The sequence below is a fragment of the Eurosta solidaginis genome, chromosome 2 (assembly GCF_040869045.1).
Source record: "Eurosta solidaginis isolate ZX-2024a chromosome 2, ASM4086904v1, whole genome shotgun sequence".
NCBI lineage: Eukaryota > Metazoa > Arthropoda > Insecta > Diptera > Tephritidae > Eurosta > Eurosta solidaginis.
Genome location: NC_090320.1, coordinates 57,783,482 through 57,800,245, shown reverse-complemented (window position 1 = coordinate 57,800,245; position 16,764 = coordinate 57,783,482). Strand labels below are relative to the sequence as shown.

Sequence of the window (16,764 nt, the reverse complement as noted above, 5' to 3'; positions counted from 1 at the left end):
GTACCTAGGACCTACCTAATTATTTTCTAGCTTTTCGTATTATAATTACTTCAGAACTATTGTTTTCAATAAAACCGTTTAATTAAAAAAATTTTTTTTTAATAATTTTATTACGACTCCATTTTAGAGCTTCCTTGCAGAGAAGGCGGGGATAGCTGATACAAAATGTATCCGATAATAGGTTGACTATATGTTTTCGATGTCGCTGAACACGATGCCGGTATTATTTTTTCTCTACAACCAATATATCTCGCAAAAATTACGATAAATTCACAAAAAATGTACAAAAAATAGGAAATTATCACTTTGAATGGTAAAATAAAACTGTTTAAAATTTGTTTTCCAACATGAAATGCTGCAGAATCAACTCGCTTCTAGATATGAACAAAATACTTAAATAATCATAATACGAAAAACAGTAATATTACGTGTAATCGGGTCAATGACTTTAGGAATGGACTCTTGAGGTTAATTCTAAATTTTTAAACTTTTAGTTCGTTAATAATTCCGATATTTTTTTAACTTTTGTTTTTAACTTTTGAAAATTAAATTTACAATATGCATTAAAGTTCCCATTTTAATTAACCATTCGCTTTTTTTCTATAAAATCCAAAAATGATTAAAACAATACAAGTTTTCGTGATTTTTGCAAGATATATTGGTTGCGGAGAAAAACTAATGCCGTCATCATGTTCAGCGACTTCGAAACCACAGCCTATTATAGCCTATAAAGCCTATTATCTTATACTGTTTTCACACAGAAACTTAATGATCTCATTTCACCTGCTAATGAAATCGTAAATTTTTTGCTTTCACACAGAAGTAACTGCTCGATTAGTATGAAGGATGAGACAGACAATCATGGCGGAACGATACAAGGTGGGAGCATGGTGACATACCTACAAACAAAAAAAATTCCATGTACTTGTAAATTCGATGGACAAATGTCAAAATCGTACTGCGCCGGTAGTTGATGTATCAAATCAAATAAAAAAGGTTATAATCAGCTGTTCGATGCGGCCACCTTGTATCGTTCCGCCATGCAGACAATGACATTTGCTTTGAAAACTAAGAAACGGAAACGGAAGCGGAACGCTGCCAACAGAGTTGCATTGTGCTTTTGACTTCATTAGGCATTCGATTAGCTACTAATGAAATAATAATAGATTCGAATTTTGTAGGGAAGATTGAGCTCAATAAGCGTCTTAATGTAGAAAATTGCCTTTATTATTCAATAAGCCGTCTGTGTGAAATTAGTATTACTTACTTACTTAATTGGCGCTTAACCGTCAAAACGGTTATGGCCGTCCAACAAGGCGCGCCAGTCGCTCCTCCGCTCCGCGAACCGGCGCCAATTGGTCACACCAAGGGAGTTTAAATTGTTTTCCACCTGGTCCTTCCAACGGAGTGGGGGCCGCCCTCTACCTCTGCTTCCATAGGCGGGTTCCGATAGAAACACTTTCTTGACCGGAGCATCATCATTCATTCGCATAACATAGCCTAGCCAGCGCAGCCACTGTGTTTTTATTCGCTGGATTATGTTGATGTCTGCGTATAGCTCGTACAGCTCATCATTAAATCTTCTTCGGTACTCGCCATCGCCAACGCGTAGAGGTCCATAAATCTTTCGAAGATATTTTCTCTCGAACACTCCCAAAGCCGCTTCATCTGCTGTTGTCATGGTCCATGCTTCTGCCCCATATAGCAGGACGGGTACGATAAGTGACTTGTAGAGTATGATTTTCGTTCGCCGAGAGACGACTTTACTTTTCAATTGCCTACCTAGTCCAAAGTAGCATTTATTGGCAAGATTGATTCTTCGCTGGATTTCAGTGGTGATCTTGTTGCTAGTGTTGGTGTTGGTTCCCAAATAAACGAAGTCTTTTACTATTTCGAAACTATGGCTGCCAACAGTAGCGTGGTTGCCAATGCGCGTATGCGCTGACTCTTTGCTGGATGACAGCAGGTACTTCGTTTTGTCCTCATTCACCATCAAACCCATCTTTACCGCTTCTTTTTCCAGTTTGGAGTAAGCTGAACTAACAGCGCTGGCGTTTAGTCCGATGATATTAATGTCATAAGCATATGCCAGTAATTGCACGCCTTTATAGTATATGGTTCCAGTGCGGTTAAGTTCTGCAGCTAGTATAATTTTCTCCAGTATTAAATTAAAAAAATCGCACGATAAGGGGTCGCCCTGTCTGAAACCTCGTTTAGTTTCGAACGGCTCGGAGATCGTTATCGGATACATTTTTTTATCATCAACTATCCCCGCCTTCTCTGCAATGAAGCTCTAAAATGGAGTCGTAAAAAACGGGCACTCGCATCGGGTAAATTTTCGCTTCCAAACTCTAGGAAATGACTTCTGAGACCTATTCGAAGGTTTTTGGCATTCAGCATCAAAAATATAAGGATATGATGAAAAATCGGGTCAGTCTAATGAATAGAGCACAAAATATGTAAGCGAGTATTTTTATTGTATAGTGAGAACGTTTTTTTAACTTTTGAGAAGAAAACTTCAATAACCAACGCACACTCTAATGTATATACCTACATTTATGACTCGTATATGCATGTATGTGTATTGTAAAATTTTAAAAGCATTTCTTTTTTGATTTGAATTCTATTAGCATAATGTTTTAATTTATTGTGTTTTTTGTTTTTGTTGGTTTGAATTTTTTATAACTGCATTCTGTTTTAAACTGCTAGCAGCTAATTACTTACGTACATACATACATATTTACATAATAATGGTATGTATGTATGTGGTTATATTTGGTATACGATCCCATTTACGAATATGAATATATTATTTCCAAATTGGCTGACAATAATAATATTTTATTTATAATATCTACATATATATGTACTAGCTAGCAAGGCATTGTTTGATTGATTCATTGATATACATACATACACACATTAATTATTATTAATTATCATTTATTTAAATATAAGTATAGCATTTTTATTTATTTACTTTATACAATTTCAATTAATTTCATATTTATATATATTCGTATGTATTAATTTTTATTTTTAATTTTTTAAATTAAGGAGCGTTTATGAATATTTAAATATGTTCAATATTTTGTCTTTAAAGTTTTAAAAAATAAATTCACAAATCATAAGTCACAAATCATAAGTCATAAAAAAAGACCATCGTTTGACCAACGCCAAAATGCCTTTGGCTCTGTTCACACAAGGGTTAAGGGTTCATTCTAACACCCAAGTCTTCGAAGACGCATTTTGGCCACGGTATGAATAATTTAAAGGGGGAAGTCAAAAATTTTACTTTTATTGAACTCACATAGACCGGAATTACATAGAACTCTTGCCACATTGCATCTCTTTGACGCTTTGACATCACCATAAAGGCGGACTTAAGGCTCGAACACATTCGACTTTTTGTCGCTTTGGCGCCCGCTTCACTTCGCAAGAACGCACGAGGAAGGTTTTCTGCCAAAATGAACTCAAAAAGAAAACTCAAATTTAGATTTTTCGACATTAAAAAAATTTAATTAATAATTTGATTAGTTTAAAAAAGAAAATATTTTTTAAAATTGAATCCAACAAATTAAAAATAGAACAGAATTGGAAGACTGCAAGGAAATTGACTGACAACGATAGCAAAACGTAAGTTTTTAAAGACCTTTTGCGTTACTTTAATGTTTCCTTTGCGTTGTTTGTGTGTGTTCAAAGTCAGCTGTTGACGCAACGTAAAGGGGCAATTAAACTTCCTTAACCCTAACGCCATAGTCGTAACGATACCCATATCCATAACCATCTCCAATGTGATCGATTAATGGTGCCTTAACCTAACAATCGTGAAAATTTCATAAAAATGGAGAAAACTCAAAATATTACAAACATATTCCACAAAAAATTAGCCTCTTAGTCATAACGTATCCAAAACAATGAATAAAATCTACAAGAAGTCATTAAATTTACCAACTCAAATATTTTTAGGTTATGGATATAGCGAGAAACCAAAAAACAATTGGCTATTATATGGTTATGGCTTTAGCGTTATGGTATGGCACCATTAATCGATTACATTGATTTCCATAAGGTAGGTTCGATCAGCTGTTTAATCTGGTTATGGATAAGTCACCATTAATTGGCCCTTAAGCACCAAATAGAACGCTTTGTTGCGCCGCTTCGCCTTATTGCTAATCGAGGTTAAAGCTACATAATTTATTCTCAACTTATGGCGCTGTCAACGCGTAGCAACCCGGCAAGAGTTTTATGTAAATCTGTCGTAAGAAAAACTCGTTGGTCGATTCCAAGCGTAGGAAGCGGCAATGCATTTCTTGTTGTCTTGTGGTGCTGTCAAAGTGCCAAAGCGTAGCAAAGCGACCAAAGTGTTTATGTTAATCAGCCTTAAGTTAGCAATTCTCAACTTTTTTGGATCGCTTTATTTACAACCCATATAATTTGTGTAGCAACATTTATTTGCGGCCAAACATTGAACTCATCTTCCAGGCAACAGATTTAATAAATAATTTGAATAATAATAAAGTTGATGCCAACAACATAACCTCACTTATTCATTTCATCATAAATAATTTCATAAAACCAAGTTCAACTAAAAAATTTATTAAAGCTGCTAAGTTTTTTTGAAATATTTTTTTTTGTATTACAAACACTAAAATTTTTTTGTGTTTCTATTTTTGATTTGTGTCTTACATTTCTGAACCCTAAGCTCTAATTGCGTATTTCACAACCATTTTACTAGAATAATTTTAAATTTACTCTACACAAATACGATTTTTTATGATTTTACATTACAACACTTTAAAATCACAACAAATACATTCTTTTTATCTACACATTAGACTGTAAAATATTTTGTGTCTTCGACAAAATTAGTAAAATTTTCTATACCACAATTTAAGTTACAGTTTAAACAAAAATATATACATGCCTATAAAAAATAGTACCAGTCAACATAAAATCTTACTTTAGCGTGGCAGAGTATATTTATATTACTATATACTGTTTCGATAAATACTTAGGCCCGGTTCTTCAGTAGTTGATTAAGCTAAGCTTAAACTAAGTTTGCTTAAACTCTAATCAAATTTAAACTCCAGTTAAACTACTGAGCAGTTTTTCAGTGACAGTTTAAGGCCGCCTTTGGGGTAAGCTTTTTTGAGCGGCAGATAATTTTTAGATACGGCAACAGCTGGATTTTGGTTACCCAGCAAACATGGAAAAAACTTTCCTCAACGAAATACATCTAGTTCCGGAGGTGATATCCAATATCATTATTTAATTATTCAAAAATTAGATAATTCTCTAGTTGATAAAAATAAAAAATCCAACTTCATTCTCCAATCAATCTCCAACTTTTGAGAAATTTTGTAAAATGTTGATATCGTACATTAGATATCGAGTTGTGGTGGAGTTAAAAACAAAATCTGCAATCAGGTGCCACCAAAACCAACAGCGGTTTATTGTGAGAAATAAACACCTGGTTTGTAGCAGTAATGAAGCGTAATTAATCAAAAATAAATTACACATATATTTTATTTTCGTGAAAATACTGTGGTATGAAATCTTACATTCGCTTCTAGTTAGAGAACCACAAATAATAGCATTTTTTGTTTTATAAAAAATTCCTTGTTTTGTTGAGTACGCTATGGTTCTCGAGTTGAGCCACTGTTTCGAAACAACTCTTGAGATTTTACAAGTATACTTAGATATCAACATGAGATCTAATGGTACTGAAGCCCAAATGCTTGTTGGGTATATTCGACGCCATTTCGAATGAACGCAAATAACTGATAGGTTAACTAGAGTTTAACCCAGCCAGATCGGCTGCTTCAGCTCAGCTTAAACTTTAGTTAAAGTAGACTGAAAAACTGCAGAATAAGGTTAAGCGTAGTTTAGCTGACAAACTGAGTTGAACTTGTACTGAAAACCCGGGCCTTAGTGGCATACAAAGTTTGCATTTGTATCTAAAAAGGTCGATGAACAGCATTTTTTAATGCCCTTGAAGTTTTTTTTTTAACTTTTGGGAAATCGAACATTTCACATCACTATACAGCTCTAACGCACATCACTAACAACTCGAATGGAGATAGCGAAAGTTGCACGGACATTTGTTCGTAAAAAGTCACCTTTGGTAAATATGAGACAGCAATAGGCCAAGCGAATGTGAGGTACAAAGAAATTAATGGCAGACGAACGTGTGTTGGAGGGAGGTATAAAGTCTTCCAGGTGCTGAACCGTAGCACTGCCAAACAATAGAAGGCAGCGTATATGTGAGCGGGCCAAATAATTTGATTTAAGCACTGGAATTTCTATCCTTACTATTGGGATTTGGAAATCGAAAGAAAACAACGTGCAGTTGTGGATCTCTCATCTTGATGTACGAGTCAATAGGAAGGAAAGATGTATACAGCGCAATTTGTGACATTTGTAGAATATAGGTTTTTTAGAAATGTTGTCACAAAACTTAGCATAGCACTGGAGACATGCGCAACCTCAAAAGTGGAAGCCCAAGAGGAGCGTATTTCATCGCAGTTTTCTAAGTTGAGGCACATGGGGCGAGGGTTTCATCAAAGCTAGAAGTATATGATGCTAAAATTTTGCGGTTTAAAGACTGTGGTCGTGCGTTTAAAATACAGCATTCGTACACCAATGGTCAAACTTTTTGGCAAGAGTTAAGGGCCAATTAATGGTGACTTATCCATAACCAGATAAACAGCTGATCGAACCAACCTTATGGAAATCAATGTAATCGATAAATGGCGCCATATCATAACGCTAAAGGGCCAATTAATGGTGACTTATTCATAACCAGATAAACAGCTGATAGAACCAAACTTATGGAAATCAATGTAATCGATTAATGGTGCCATACCATAACGCTGAAGCCATAACCATGCCATAGCCAACCAATAGGTTTTTGGTTTTTCGCCATATCCATAACCTAAAAATATTTGAGTTGGAGATTTTATTAACTTTTTGTAGATTTTATTCATTGGTTTGGATACGTTTTGACTAAGAGACTTAGTTTTTGTGGTATATGTTTGGAATTTTTTTTGTATTTGCATTTTCTTCATTTTTATGAAATTTTCACGATGTTTAGGTTAAGGCATCCTTAACTGATGCAAATTTGATATGGATAAGTAAAAATATGGTTATGACTATGGCGTTAGGGTTAAGGAAGTTTAATTGGCCCTTTATGCAGACATTGTTATAGTCCGACCAATTATCAATTTATATCTCTCAATATGCAAGTGGCTGTTAATTTTACTTGCTACAGCTGCTTGGGCTTTTTCTCGTTCAAAGAAGGACCCAAGAGTATCTCTACTTTATCCCGACCAAAGAAGGCATATCTTACGATCACTCCCACAGAGGTTAAAGTAGCTATTATAATAGCCAAGCCTTCCGGGTCATCAGGCCCAATGCAAAAAGACCTTGGCGATGAGAGTAATCTACCTCACGCACGTTTCCAAATTGTCGTTGAAGTCCGTTTTCATTACAAAACCAGCTAACGAAGTTGGGTCATATCGACCAATATCGCTCCTTTCGCCAGTAGCGAACACGTTGGAATCCATGCTACTCCCTCATTTCACTGCGAAACTTCGCACAGCCACCCATTAGCATAACTTCCGCAAAATGCATATCACTACCACCGCGCTAAACGCCATTAACAACAAGACTATTATTATTAGGGCTTGGAAGCACTGCGGCATTTTTGTAGGTATATTGTGCATATTAACAACCAGATAAATTACGAACTAAACCAGCCAAGACACCATCATAGGACGGTGCTCGTGGCACTTGAACTGTTAAAAGCTTTTGGCACAGTCAAAATATGAACCTGGAAATTCCGGAACGCTCGTCAAGCGTCGGTTCAATTTAGGAATGAAACCTCAATACCTAGGAGAAATAAACAGGGGATATCACACGGTGGGGGTCCTATACCCTTTTCTGTTTAATTTCTACATATCAAAGCTGCCTTCCCCACCAAAAAGAGTTATATCATTTCCTGTGCCGGCGATTGCGCGATAATTGTTACAGGACCTGGCGCTTCAACAGACGATACAGTCTGCAAAATAAATAGCTATCTCCCCAGTCTTTTCGGTCACTTCACCTGCTTCACCGACCAAGTCAACGAGCACTCTGTTTATGACTTGTGTGAACAACTTACAAAGCCATTGGCCGGCCGCTCACATGCTACTCGTCGCCCGTTTGGTTGCCTTTTATAATAAACACACACTGAAAATAGCTGAAGGCCTGCCAAAATACTGTACATAGAACTGCCACGGGATATCCTTCTATGAACCCTGAACTTCATTTACATAGTGAGGAAAAAGAGCTCAAAATAAAAGAGCGTAATAAAAAGCGGGACACACAGTTTTTGCAGAGTTGTCAAAAACCTGAACACTCTAGCAAACAACTGCTTGATCTAGCACCTCATCTAAGAAGGATATGAAAAGATGTCTGTAAGCACTATGATGATATCCGGCACCTGCCTACGCACGCGTTTGAGCCATATAAGCATCTGAGGGTCCTAAGCATAATCCACGCAGTATTGTTGAATACCTTAGCTCTCGTTCCTAATATGCACTATCCAACCCTTGCAGAAGAAGAAAGCAAATTACCAATGGAGACACGAGTCATTCTTGGTTCCAGATAATAAAAGCCCTAAATGCGATGTGTTCCATCTTTCCAGTGGTAATGTGCAACCTACGCCTCTAACAGCCGCATTCTAATGGTCCAACCTGGTTGAAACTTGGATGACTAAAATTTACAGAAAATTCGAGGTGCTGAAAAATCATTCCCGCGGAAACCAGTACCCTTTTTCTATTTCGCTTCGCTCTAATCCATATTTGTTTATAAATTTTTATACATCCTATTTACTAAATACGAGTACTGCCATAAAATATACGTTAACTTATTCTAGACGCTTACGTAAAGTGCAACTAGTTGGAAGATAAATGCCGCATGAGTCGCATATATTTTCTATTTAGGACCGTATTATGTAAAACGCGACTCAACACAATGCGACAATTTTGCTCGGGTTTCATTTCAGTGAATATTGTGGCAGCTACATAATAATAATTGATTTTCATTAGGCCAAAAAAACTGACATCAAAAATTGCAGCTGGATAGTTGGGGCCAAATGCGTTTCCATTATATCATATTACTAACTCGAAGTCGATAATACAGTGCGTGTTCAAAACCGATGCTGAAATTTTGCATTCATTTATTTCGCAAACCCGTTTCATTTAGTTGCCACTATGTAGTCAAAGCGGACGGCAAATGCATTTGACATTGTATGACAAGCCGTTTTCATTGTTATGGCCAAGTTTGTAGTCAAATTTGACATGATGAAAATCAAGCACGAGTAGGATGAAGGCCATAACTTTCGCTGAGGCATTATTAATTGACAAAAAAAATAAATTGCTCACAATTGAGTAAATGCCATTGTAATTTCAAACGTGACTCAACGCAATGCGCACTTTTTCTCGGGTGTTTACATTAAACTCGTAAAGCTTAAGAGCGTGCAATCAATTCGGTGAATATTGTAGTAGCTACATAATAATACATAGTTTTCATTAGGCCAAAAAAAACTGACATCAAAAACTGCCGCTGGATAGTTGGCGTTAAAGGCGTTTCCATTATGCCATATTACTAACTCGAATTCGATAAAACAGTGCGTGGTCAAAACCGACGCTAAAATTTTGTATTCATTTGTTTCGCAAACCCATTTCATTTAGTTGCCACTTTGTAGTCCAAACGGACGGCAAACGCATTTGACATTGTATGACAAGCAGTTTTCATTGTTATGGCCAAGTTTGTAGTCAAATTTGACATGGTGAAAACCAAGCATAAGTAGGATGAAGGCCATAACTTTCGCTGTGACATTATTAATTGACAAACAAAAATAAATTGCTCACAATTAAGCAAATGCAATTGTAATGTCAAATTGCCATAACTTTGGGCAGTTTTCGTTTTCACTTATTGGTTAGTTAGTTGTCACTTTGTAGTCAAAGCGGACGACAAATGCATTTGACATTGTATGACAAGCCGTTTTCGTTGTTATGGCCAAGTTTGTAGTCAAATTTGACATGGTGAAAATTTAGCACAAGTAGGATGAAGGCGAGAGCTTAAGAGGTAATAAAATGCGAACTTTTACGTGGCTGTTTGTGTCAGTGACGCTGCGTTTTACATAGTGAGGTACTTAATTAATATCATATTTAAAAGTTTTTGTTACTTTGTTTATAATGTATTAATTAGTTAATAATATTATACATTTTTTTTTTTTTTTCATTTGTTTACTTATATAATTGTTCTTGTTACTCGCTCACATTTTTTTTCTAGTTGTCTTTTGCGTGTCTTTGCTGCGTTATTTAATCTAATCCCATTTTGTTTTTCAACACATTCTTAATGCACTTGTGCTTAATTGCAAATATTTTAATTTTTGGCTCTAAATCTAATTATATGTATTTAAATCACTATAGCGCGCTTATTTGCTATTCTATATTTGAGTCAGCCCTCTATTCAGCGGGCACTATTTTTTGATCCAAATCGGGTTTCGTATCGTCCGGATCGAGACTTAAGCAATCGGCAAAATAATGTTCCATCGATAGATAAACATGTTCGAGTACACCAGATAGTTCATGGCCTTCATCGGCGTATGTCTGTAAATAAAGATCGTAAGTACTTATATTATATAGATTTAAAAAGTTTTTACTAGTGATCAAAAACTATCATTTGTCGTGACTATCAAAAAAAAATTGAAACAACGCCACATTAGGATGACTAAGAGGCTGCATCTGTTTCGTTTATATATCTCCCCAGGGAGTGTGATTTAAACCTGCACTCCTGCGATGATCGATCTGTTGACAAAATGTTTCGAACAAAGCCACGTATTTTTGTTATCCCATTTTTTCCCAATTGCCTACTGCTGCATCGTACCAAATATGCTTTGCACCAAAGCTATGCATTGTTGTTGACACGTTCTTTTTAAATTGGTTTTTTACATTGTGCTACTTTTAGAAGCACAATAACTAACTAATGTTAATTGTTGTTGCTAAGCGGGCTGTGATCATATTGCTTTTTATATAAGAACATTTTTAAAGAAATTTTTATTTTTAATTCTATTAAAAATTCAGTTTTTAAGCTTCTCCCAGTAAGGGGTACTCACCAGTAAGTGAGCGTGGGATTCAGAGTGGGTGTGGGAAGGGGTGTGAGAGTGGTAGTGGGATTGAGAGTAGATAGATTCATAAAGGTAATTTAGTTCGGAGAGATATAGAGAGTAGAAGTGGGAGTGAGAATGAGAATGGGAGTTGGTATGGAAATGGGAGTAACAGAGGGAGTGGAAGTGGGAATACAAATTTAAATGAAACAAAAAAAGTAGAGGGAGTGGAAGCAAGAGTGGGAATGAGAATAAGGTAGTAAGTGGGAGTAAGATTGGAAGTGTTTGGAAGTGAGTGTTGGTGTGAGGGTCGGAATCGGAATCGGCGTTGGAGTGGAAGCTGAAATGCGAGTAGGAGTTGGAGCGTAAGTGGTAGTGAAGGAACAATTTCGATTCGCTACGGTTTCGTAATTATTAGAATGAGATTAATTGCCCTTAATGAATTAAAAATAGGAAATAGTATGACAAATAATTCATAAATCAAATGATTAAAACATTATCACGTTTAAAAGTAATCAAATAATAAATTTCAATAAATTTTTCAGATTAAAGTTTATGAAAAAAACAATGAAATAATTAAAAATAAAATCATTATTTATCATTATTGTAACAAAAAAAAACAAAACAAGTTTTAATCATTCTTTGCTATTAAAACAACATTTATTTACATTACGAAAATATAAAGGCCATTTAAACAAAAAAAAAAAAAAAGTTAAAAGTAATGGAGCAAATGTATGTATATTGGAACAATTTTCCGTTACCCCTTGTCAAATTTGATTTCGAGACAATCCGGTTTCGGTGTTGTGCCATCATCAGCGTTGGAAAATTAACAAAAGAAAATGAGCAATTGGGAAAAGAGTGTAAAACAAACAATCAATCTACTAATTTAAGAAAGCAGTTTTATTGAAAATAATCATTTCGAATAAACAAAACAATTTGAATGATTATTGTCATTAAAAAATAAACAATTAATCAAATAACTGAAAATATTCATATTCTATTTCATTTAAGGTAATCAATTGTAAAACTAATCAAAAAAATCTTCAAACTTTTATTTTTTTTAACATTATTAAAATCATTCAAACAAAATGAATTTTTATGATTATGTAACACTAAATAGTCCGGAGATCAACCCAAAATTATGCATAGACAGAAGGATATACTGGAGTTTTTAAAAAGTACGGTCCAATACTACCCTGAAATACTTGTTTTACGACGTAATCCCGAAATAAACTTAAAATAGTTCCAAAAACAATCTCGAAGCCGACACGGACGATGAAAACTATATGGTAGCAGTATGATTCTGGAACATCCTCGAAATTACTTTTAAGTCATACCCAAAATGGTCGGAAATAGTCCTGAAACACTCTGGAAACTATATAGAGATAAGCTCGAAATGATTTCGATGTTGTTATTACGAAAACAGCCAAGAAACTGAAGAGTTTCGAAGAGATCTTAAACACAAATGGTACCGAAATAATCCTAAAAATAGTGCTAAAGTAATCTAGAAATAGTCCCGCACATCATCCTGGACACAATCCCGAAACGGTCCCGAAATATACATGAAGTAATGTGGAAATAGTCTCGACATGATTCCGAGCACAGCCCCGTTAGTCCCGAATTTATCCCGAAATTACCCCGACATGATCTAAAAACTACTCGAAAATTATGCCGAAATAGTCCGAAAACGGTATTAATTTACGCCCGTCGTGATCCACAAATAGCCACAAAACTAACATATTGAGTTTAGGTTTCCAAAATTGCTACTAATACTAGATACTAATTACACTAATGGAGGCCACCGTGGTGTGATGGTAGCGTGCTCCGCCTATCACACCGTATGCCCTGGGTTCAACTCCCGGGCAAAGCAACATCAAAATTTTAGAAATAAGATTTTTCAATTAGAAGAAAATTTTTCTAAGCGGGGTCGCCCCTCGGCAGTGTCTGGCAAGCGCTCCGATTGTATTTCTGCCATGAAAAGCTCTCAGTGAAAACTCATCTGCCTTGCAGATGCCGTTCGGAGTCGGCATAAAACATGTAGGTCCCGTCCGGCCAATTTGTAGGGAAAAATCAAGAGGAGCACGACGCAAATTGGAAGAGAAGCTCGGCCTTAGATCTCTTCGGAGGTTATCGCGCCTTACATTTATTTTTTTATTTAATTACACTAATTATTGTTGGTATGGGACGTATGGGACACATTCACCAATTTTAAAATACCGATCCATATCCAGGTCTTTTCACACTATTGTCCATATCTGTGTCAAATTTCATCAAAATCCGTTTAACCGTTTTTGCGGTTTTTTTTTTTTTTTTTGAGTCACAAAGCCAAGAGGTCTATTTTTCACAAAAAAAAAAAAAAAAAAAAAAACAAAAACAACAGTAGATCATTACAGACCGCGGTCTATACGTTTTGACGTGATTTAGTCACAAAACAATTCAAAAATTATTCAAAAGTAGCTCTTCTCTATTACATAACAGATCTGCTTGTAGATCATATCGTCTGTAGGTTCAACTCTTTGTGTGGTACGAGTCTATAACAAACCCCTTTATACTATTTGCATTCCCTCTTACCTGATATCTGTATAAAATATTGGCATCCGTTAACGATTTAGCCAATTGTATGCCATGTACATAGGGTGCTGTTGAATCGGCGAGACCGTGTATTAGGAAGAATGATTGTGATTTAATGAGTCGCGCTCGTTGCGTTGCATCTGCTTCGACGTATCCCTTATAATTTTCTGCCGGCAAGCCCAGTATTCGTTCTGTGAAAGCAGAATCTGTGGAAATATGAATAAAATAAGAAAGTAAAATGAGTTGTTGCTTTTGTTATGCAGTCTTATAACGAAGTATCATACTTTGATGTTTATATTTTGGATCGAAGAGGCTGATGAGGTTCAATTATTATTTGACTTATGTTAATGCCTGAAACTAAATGAATATCCAAAAATCGTGATTGGAATAGCATGTTATTGTTGTTGTAGCGATAAAGACACTCACCGAAGATTTTTGGTAGTGGTATCGATGTTGATGATCCTTTGCCAAATATAGACCCGGTAAGTTCCGGCGACTAGTGCCATAAAGGCACAAGCCCGACCATCTAGGCAACAATTACATACCTTGGGGTCGCCAGAGACTCGCCTGATAAAGAAACAGAAATCGCCACGGGTATGTGGGATTGACAATTGTCTTAGAGCAGCTACAAATTGCGCTGGCAACCCCTTGGTAGGTTTGCGCCACAACTCTTTCAATCATTTTGGTATTTTAGTCTGTATTTTGTTGTTGTTGTAACAATAAAGACACTCCCCGAAGATTTTTGGCAATGGTATCGATGTTGATGGTCCTTTGCCAGATATAGATCCGGTAAGTTCCGGTAACAAGTACCATACAAGTACAAGCCCAACCATCTCGGGAACGATTCCATAACTTGTGGTCGCCAGAGACTCGCTTGGTAAAGAAACAGAATTCGCCACGAGTAGGTGGGGTTGAAAATTGTCTTAGAGAAGCTGCAAACTGCGCTGGCAACCTCTTGAAAGGTTTGCGTCACAACCCTTTCAATCATTTTGGTATTTTATTCGCCTCTTACGACAAGCATACCTGTCGCTGGTATATTTCTGCGCCCTCCGCGTACCGAAGGCATTCCAAGATTATATGCTATTACGCCTCTTATACTACCGCAGACAATTAAGTACCTTATATTTTGATGTTCTGGACTGGAGCAGTGCCTCAATTTGCTACTACTTGCAAATGACTTCATAGAAGCGTAAACTCGGGTTGCAAACCTGTGCTTTCAATCGTCTGGAAAAAGTGACCCGAACGAACATTATTGCATATGGGAAGCTCACGCTTTCCCGCCGAGCTAAGCCCAAGAGATGAGGATGAGATAGTGAAGAAACGAATTGGAAACCAGGTTCTTGCTACCCGTCCAGTCAATAGACAGTTCGAAGTGGGCATTATGTGAAAGTTATGCACTGCTATTTGTACAAGATTGACGATTCTTGGTACAAGAGAAGTTTTAGTGTGAATATATCCCCAGTCAAGGGCGTATCATGGACATATTGAAACGCTACTAAACTCACGTTGAGACTTATGCTTAAACCAGCTCCCGTCGGAATAGGAAACGGCTGTACTCGGACAGTAGGACGCCTAGTGCGCTCAAAGTCCCAAACTTGACTTGAAGGCTTGCAATGCTTCTTCCATGTACAGAACAAAAACCTTCATGGCGTTGCTCATCGGATCCCAGTCAACATTAAAATCGCTTTCAATTACAATGAAAATTAATAATGCATAATTCATTACTTACTGTAATAGAGCCAATCAGCTATTGGCGATACCGCTATGCCACATTTGAACACATCCTGCTGCGTGCCAAGTACCATTGACGTTACGTAACCACCATAGCCCCAACCCCAAATGCCGACACGCGTCTCATCTAAAAAACTAATCGTATCTAAAAGATATCTGTAAAACAAATAAATTAGATCAAAGGATTTATCTAACAAACGCATTTACCACAAACCTTAAAACAGAAATCTGATCTTGAACTTCGACACCACCCAAATGTCGATACAGTTGCTTTTTACTTTGGCCCTTCGCGCCACGTACATCTAGGCGTATATAAATGACATCATTACGTGATGACATATAAGTGCCCCAGTCTATACGAAATTTCTCCGATACAGATTCGGAGCCTGGACGTCCATTGCTATAATAAGAAGAAAGGATATTAAAGTCAAAGTTTTCCGTGCTTAGACTGTTCCCGAAATTCAATAGAACACAAACGCTAAAAAAATTTGAAGGGTAGTTCCGTTTAAAATTATTTCTGTACTGGGGTTAAGATTTTAAACTGATACCGAGCCGGTTCCAAAAGGAGTCCGAACTGGTCACATATCTACACCAAAGTCATTTTCAAAAGATCTCTTCCTATACCATAAAATAATCCAACATCTTTAAGATCCATAACGGAGACCGATAAACTCCAGAAAGAATTTTCCGAAATCATCTCAAAACTAGCCCGGAAATGAGGCTGAACTAGTCACATATCTACACCAAAGTCATTTTCGAAAGATCTCTTCCTATACCATAAAATAATCCAACATCTTGAAGATCCATAACGCAGACCGACAAACTCCAGAAAGAATTTGCCGAAATCATCGCAAAGCTAGCCCGGAAATTATTAAAAACTAACCTCCTAAAAGTTCTTGTATTAATTCGCACCCACATACAAAATGGAAATCTGTCTTAAAATTGGTTCGAGATTTGGCGTGTATGTTAACTCGATACTAACCCGATAATGAAGGAAAAAGGACCCTGAAGATGGCACCAAATTGAAACTCTTTTGTGTTCAAACCAAATGTGACAAGGAATGACGGAAAATCTTTCCAAATTACATCAAATCCAGTTGACGCCTTGAACTCAATGGTACCCCAGAGTTAGGATCAAAAAGACTGTTAGTGGCACGAGCCTCTTGCAAGGCAGCAGGAAGCAGCACACAATGAAACTGCATACAGCAAAGAGATTTGAAAAGATAAGGGTTATATTTCAAGAAATAACTGTTAATGAATACTCGCTAGCAACACACTCCTTGATCTAACTCCGTGAATATCGCA

At 36.5% G+C, this 16,764-nt stretch overlaps 1 protein-coding gene across 5 annotated transcripts in view; it reads right to left on the bottom strand.

Moving 5' to 3' along the window:
* Window positions 1–2,603: 2,603 nt before the first annotated feature.
* Window positions 2,604–16,764, bottom strand: part of LOC137239794 (inactive dipeptidyl peptidase 10) — a 159,818-nt gene continuing 145,657 nt past the window's right edge. For all 5 annotated transcript variants that reach the window (XM_067765466.1, XM_067765465.1, XM_067765467.1 and 2 more), the window contains 4 exons: window positions 15,675–15,860; window positions 15,459–15,616; window positions 13,730–13,935; window positions 2,604–10,661 (listed from right to left, as the gene is read on the bottom strand). In XM_067765466.1, coding sequence (XP_067621567.1) covers window positions 10,518–10,661; window positions 13,730–13,935; window positions 15,459–15,616; window positions 15,675–15,860 — 694 coding nt within the window. In that variant the 3' untranslated portion in view covers window positions 2,604–10,517. The remainder of the gene's footprint in view (window positions 10,662–13,729; window positions 13,936–15,458; window positions 15,617–15,674; window positions 15,861–16,764) is intronic.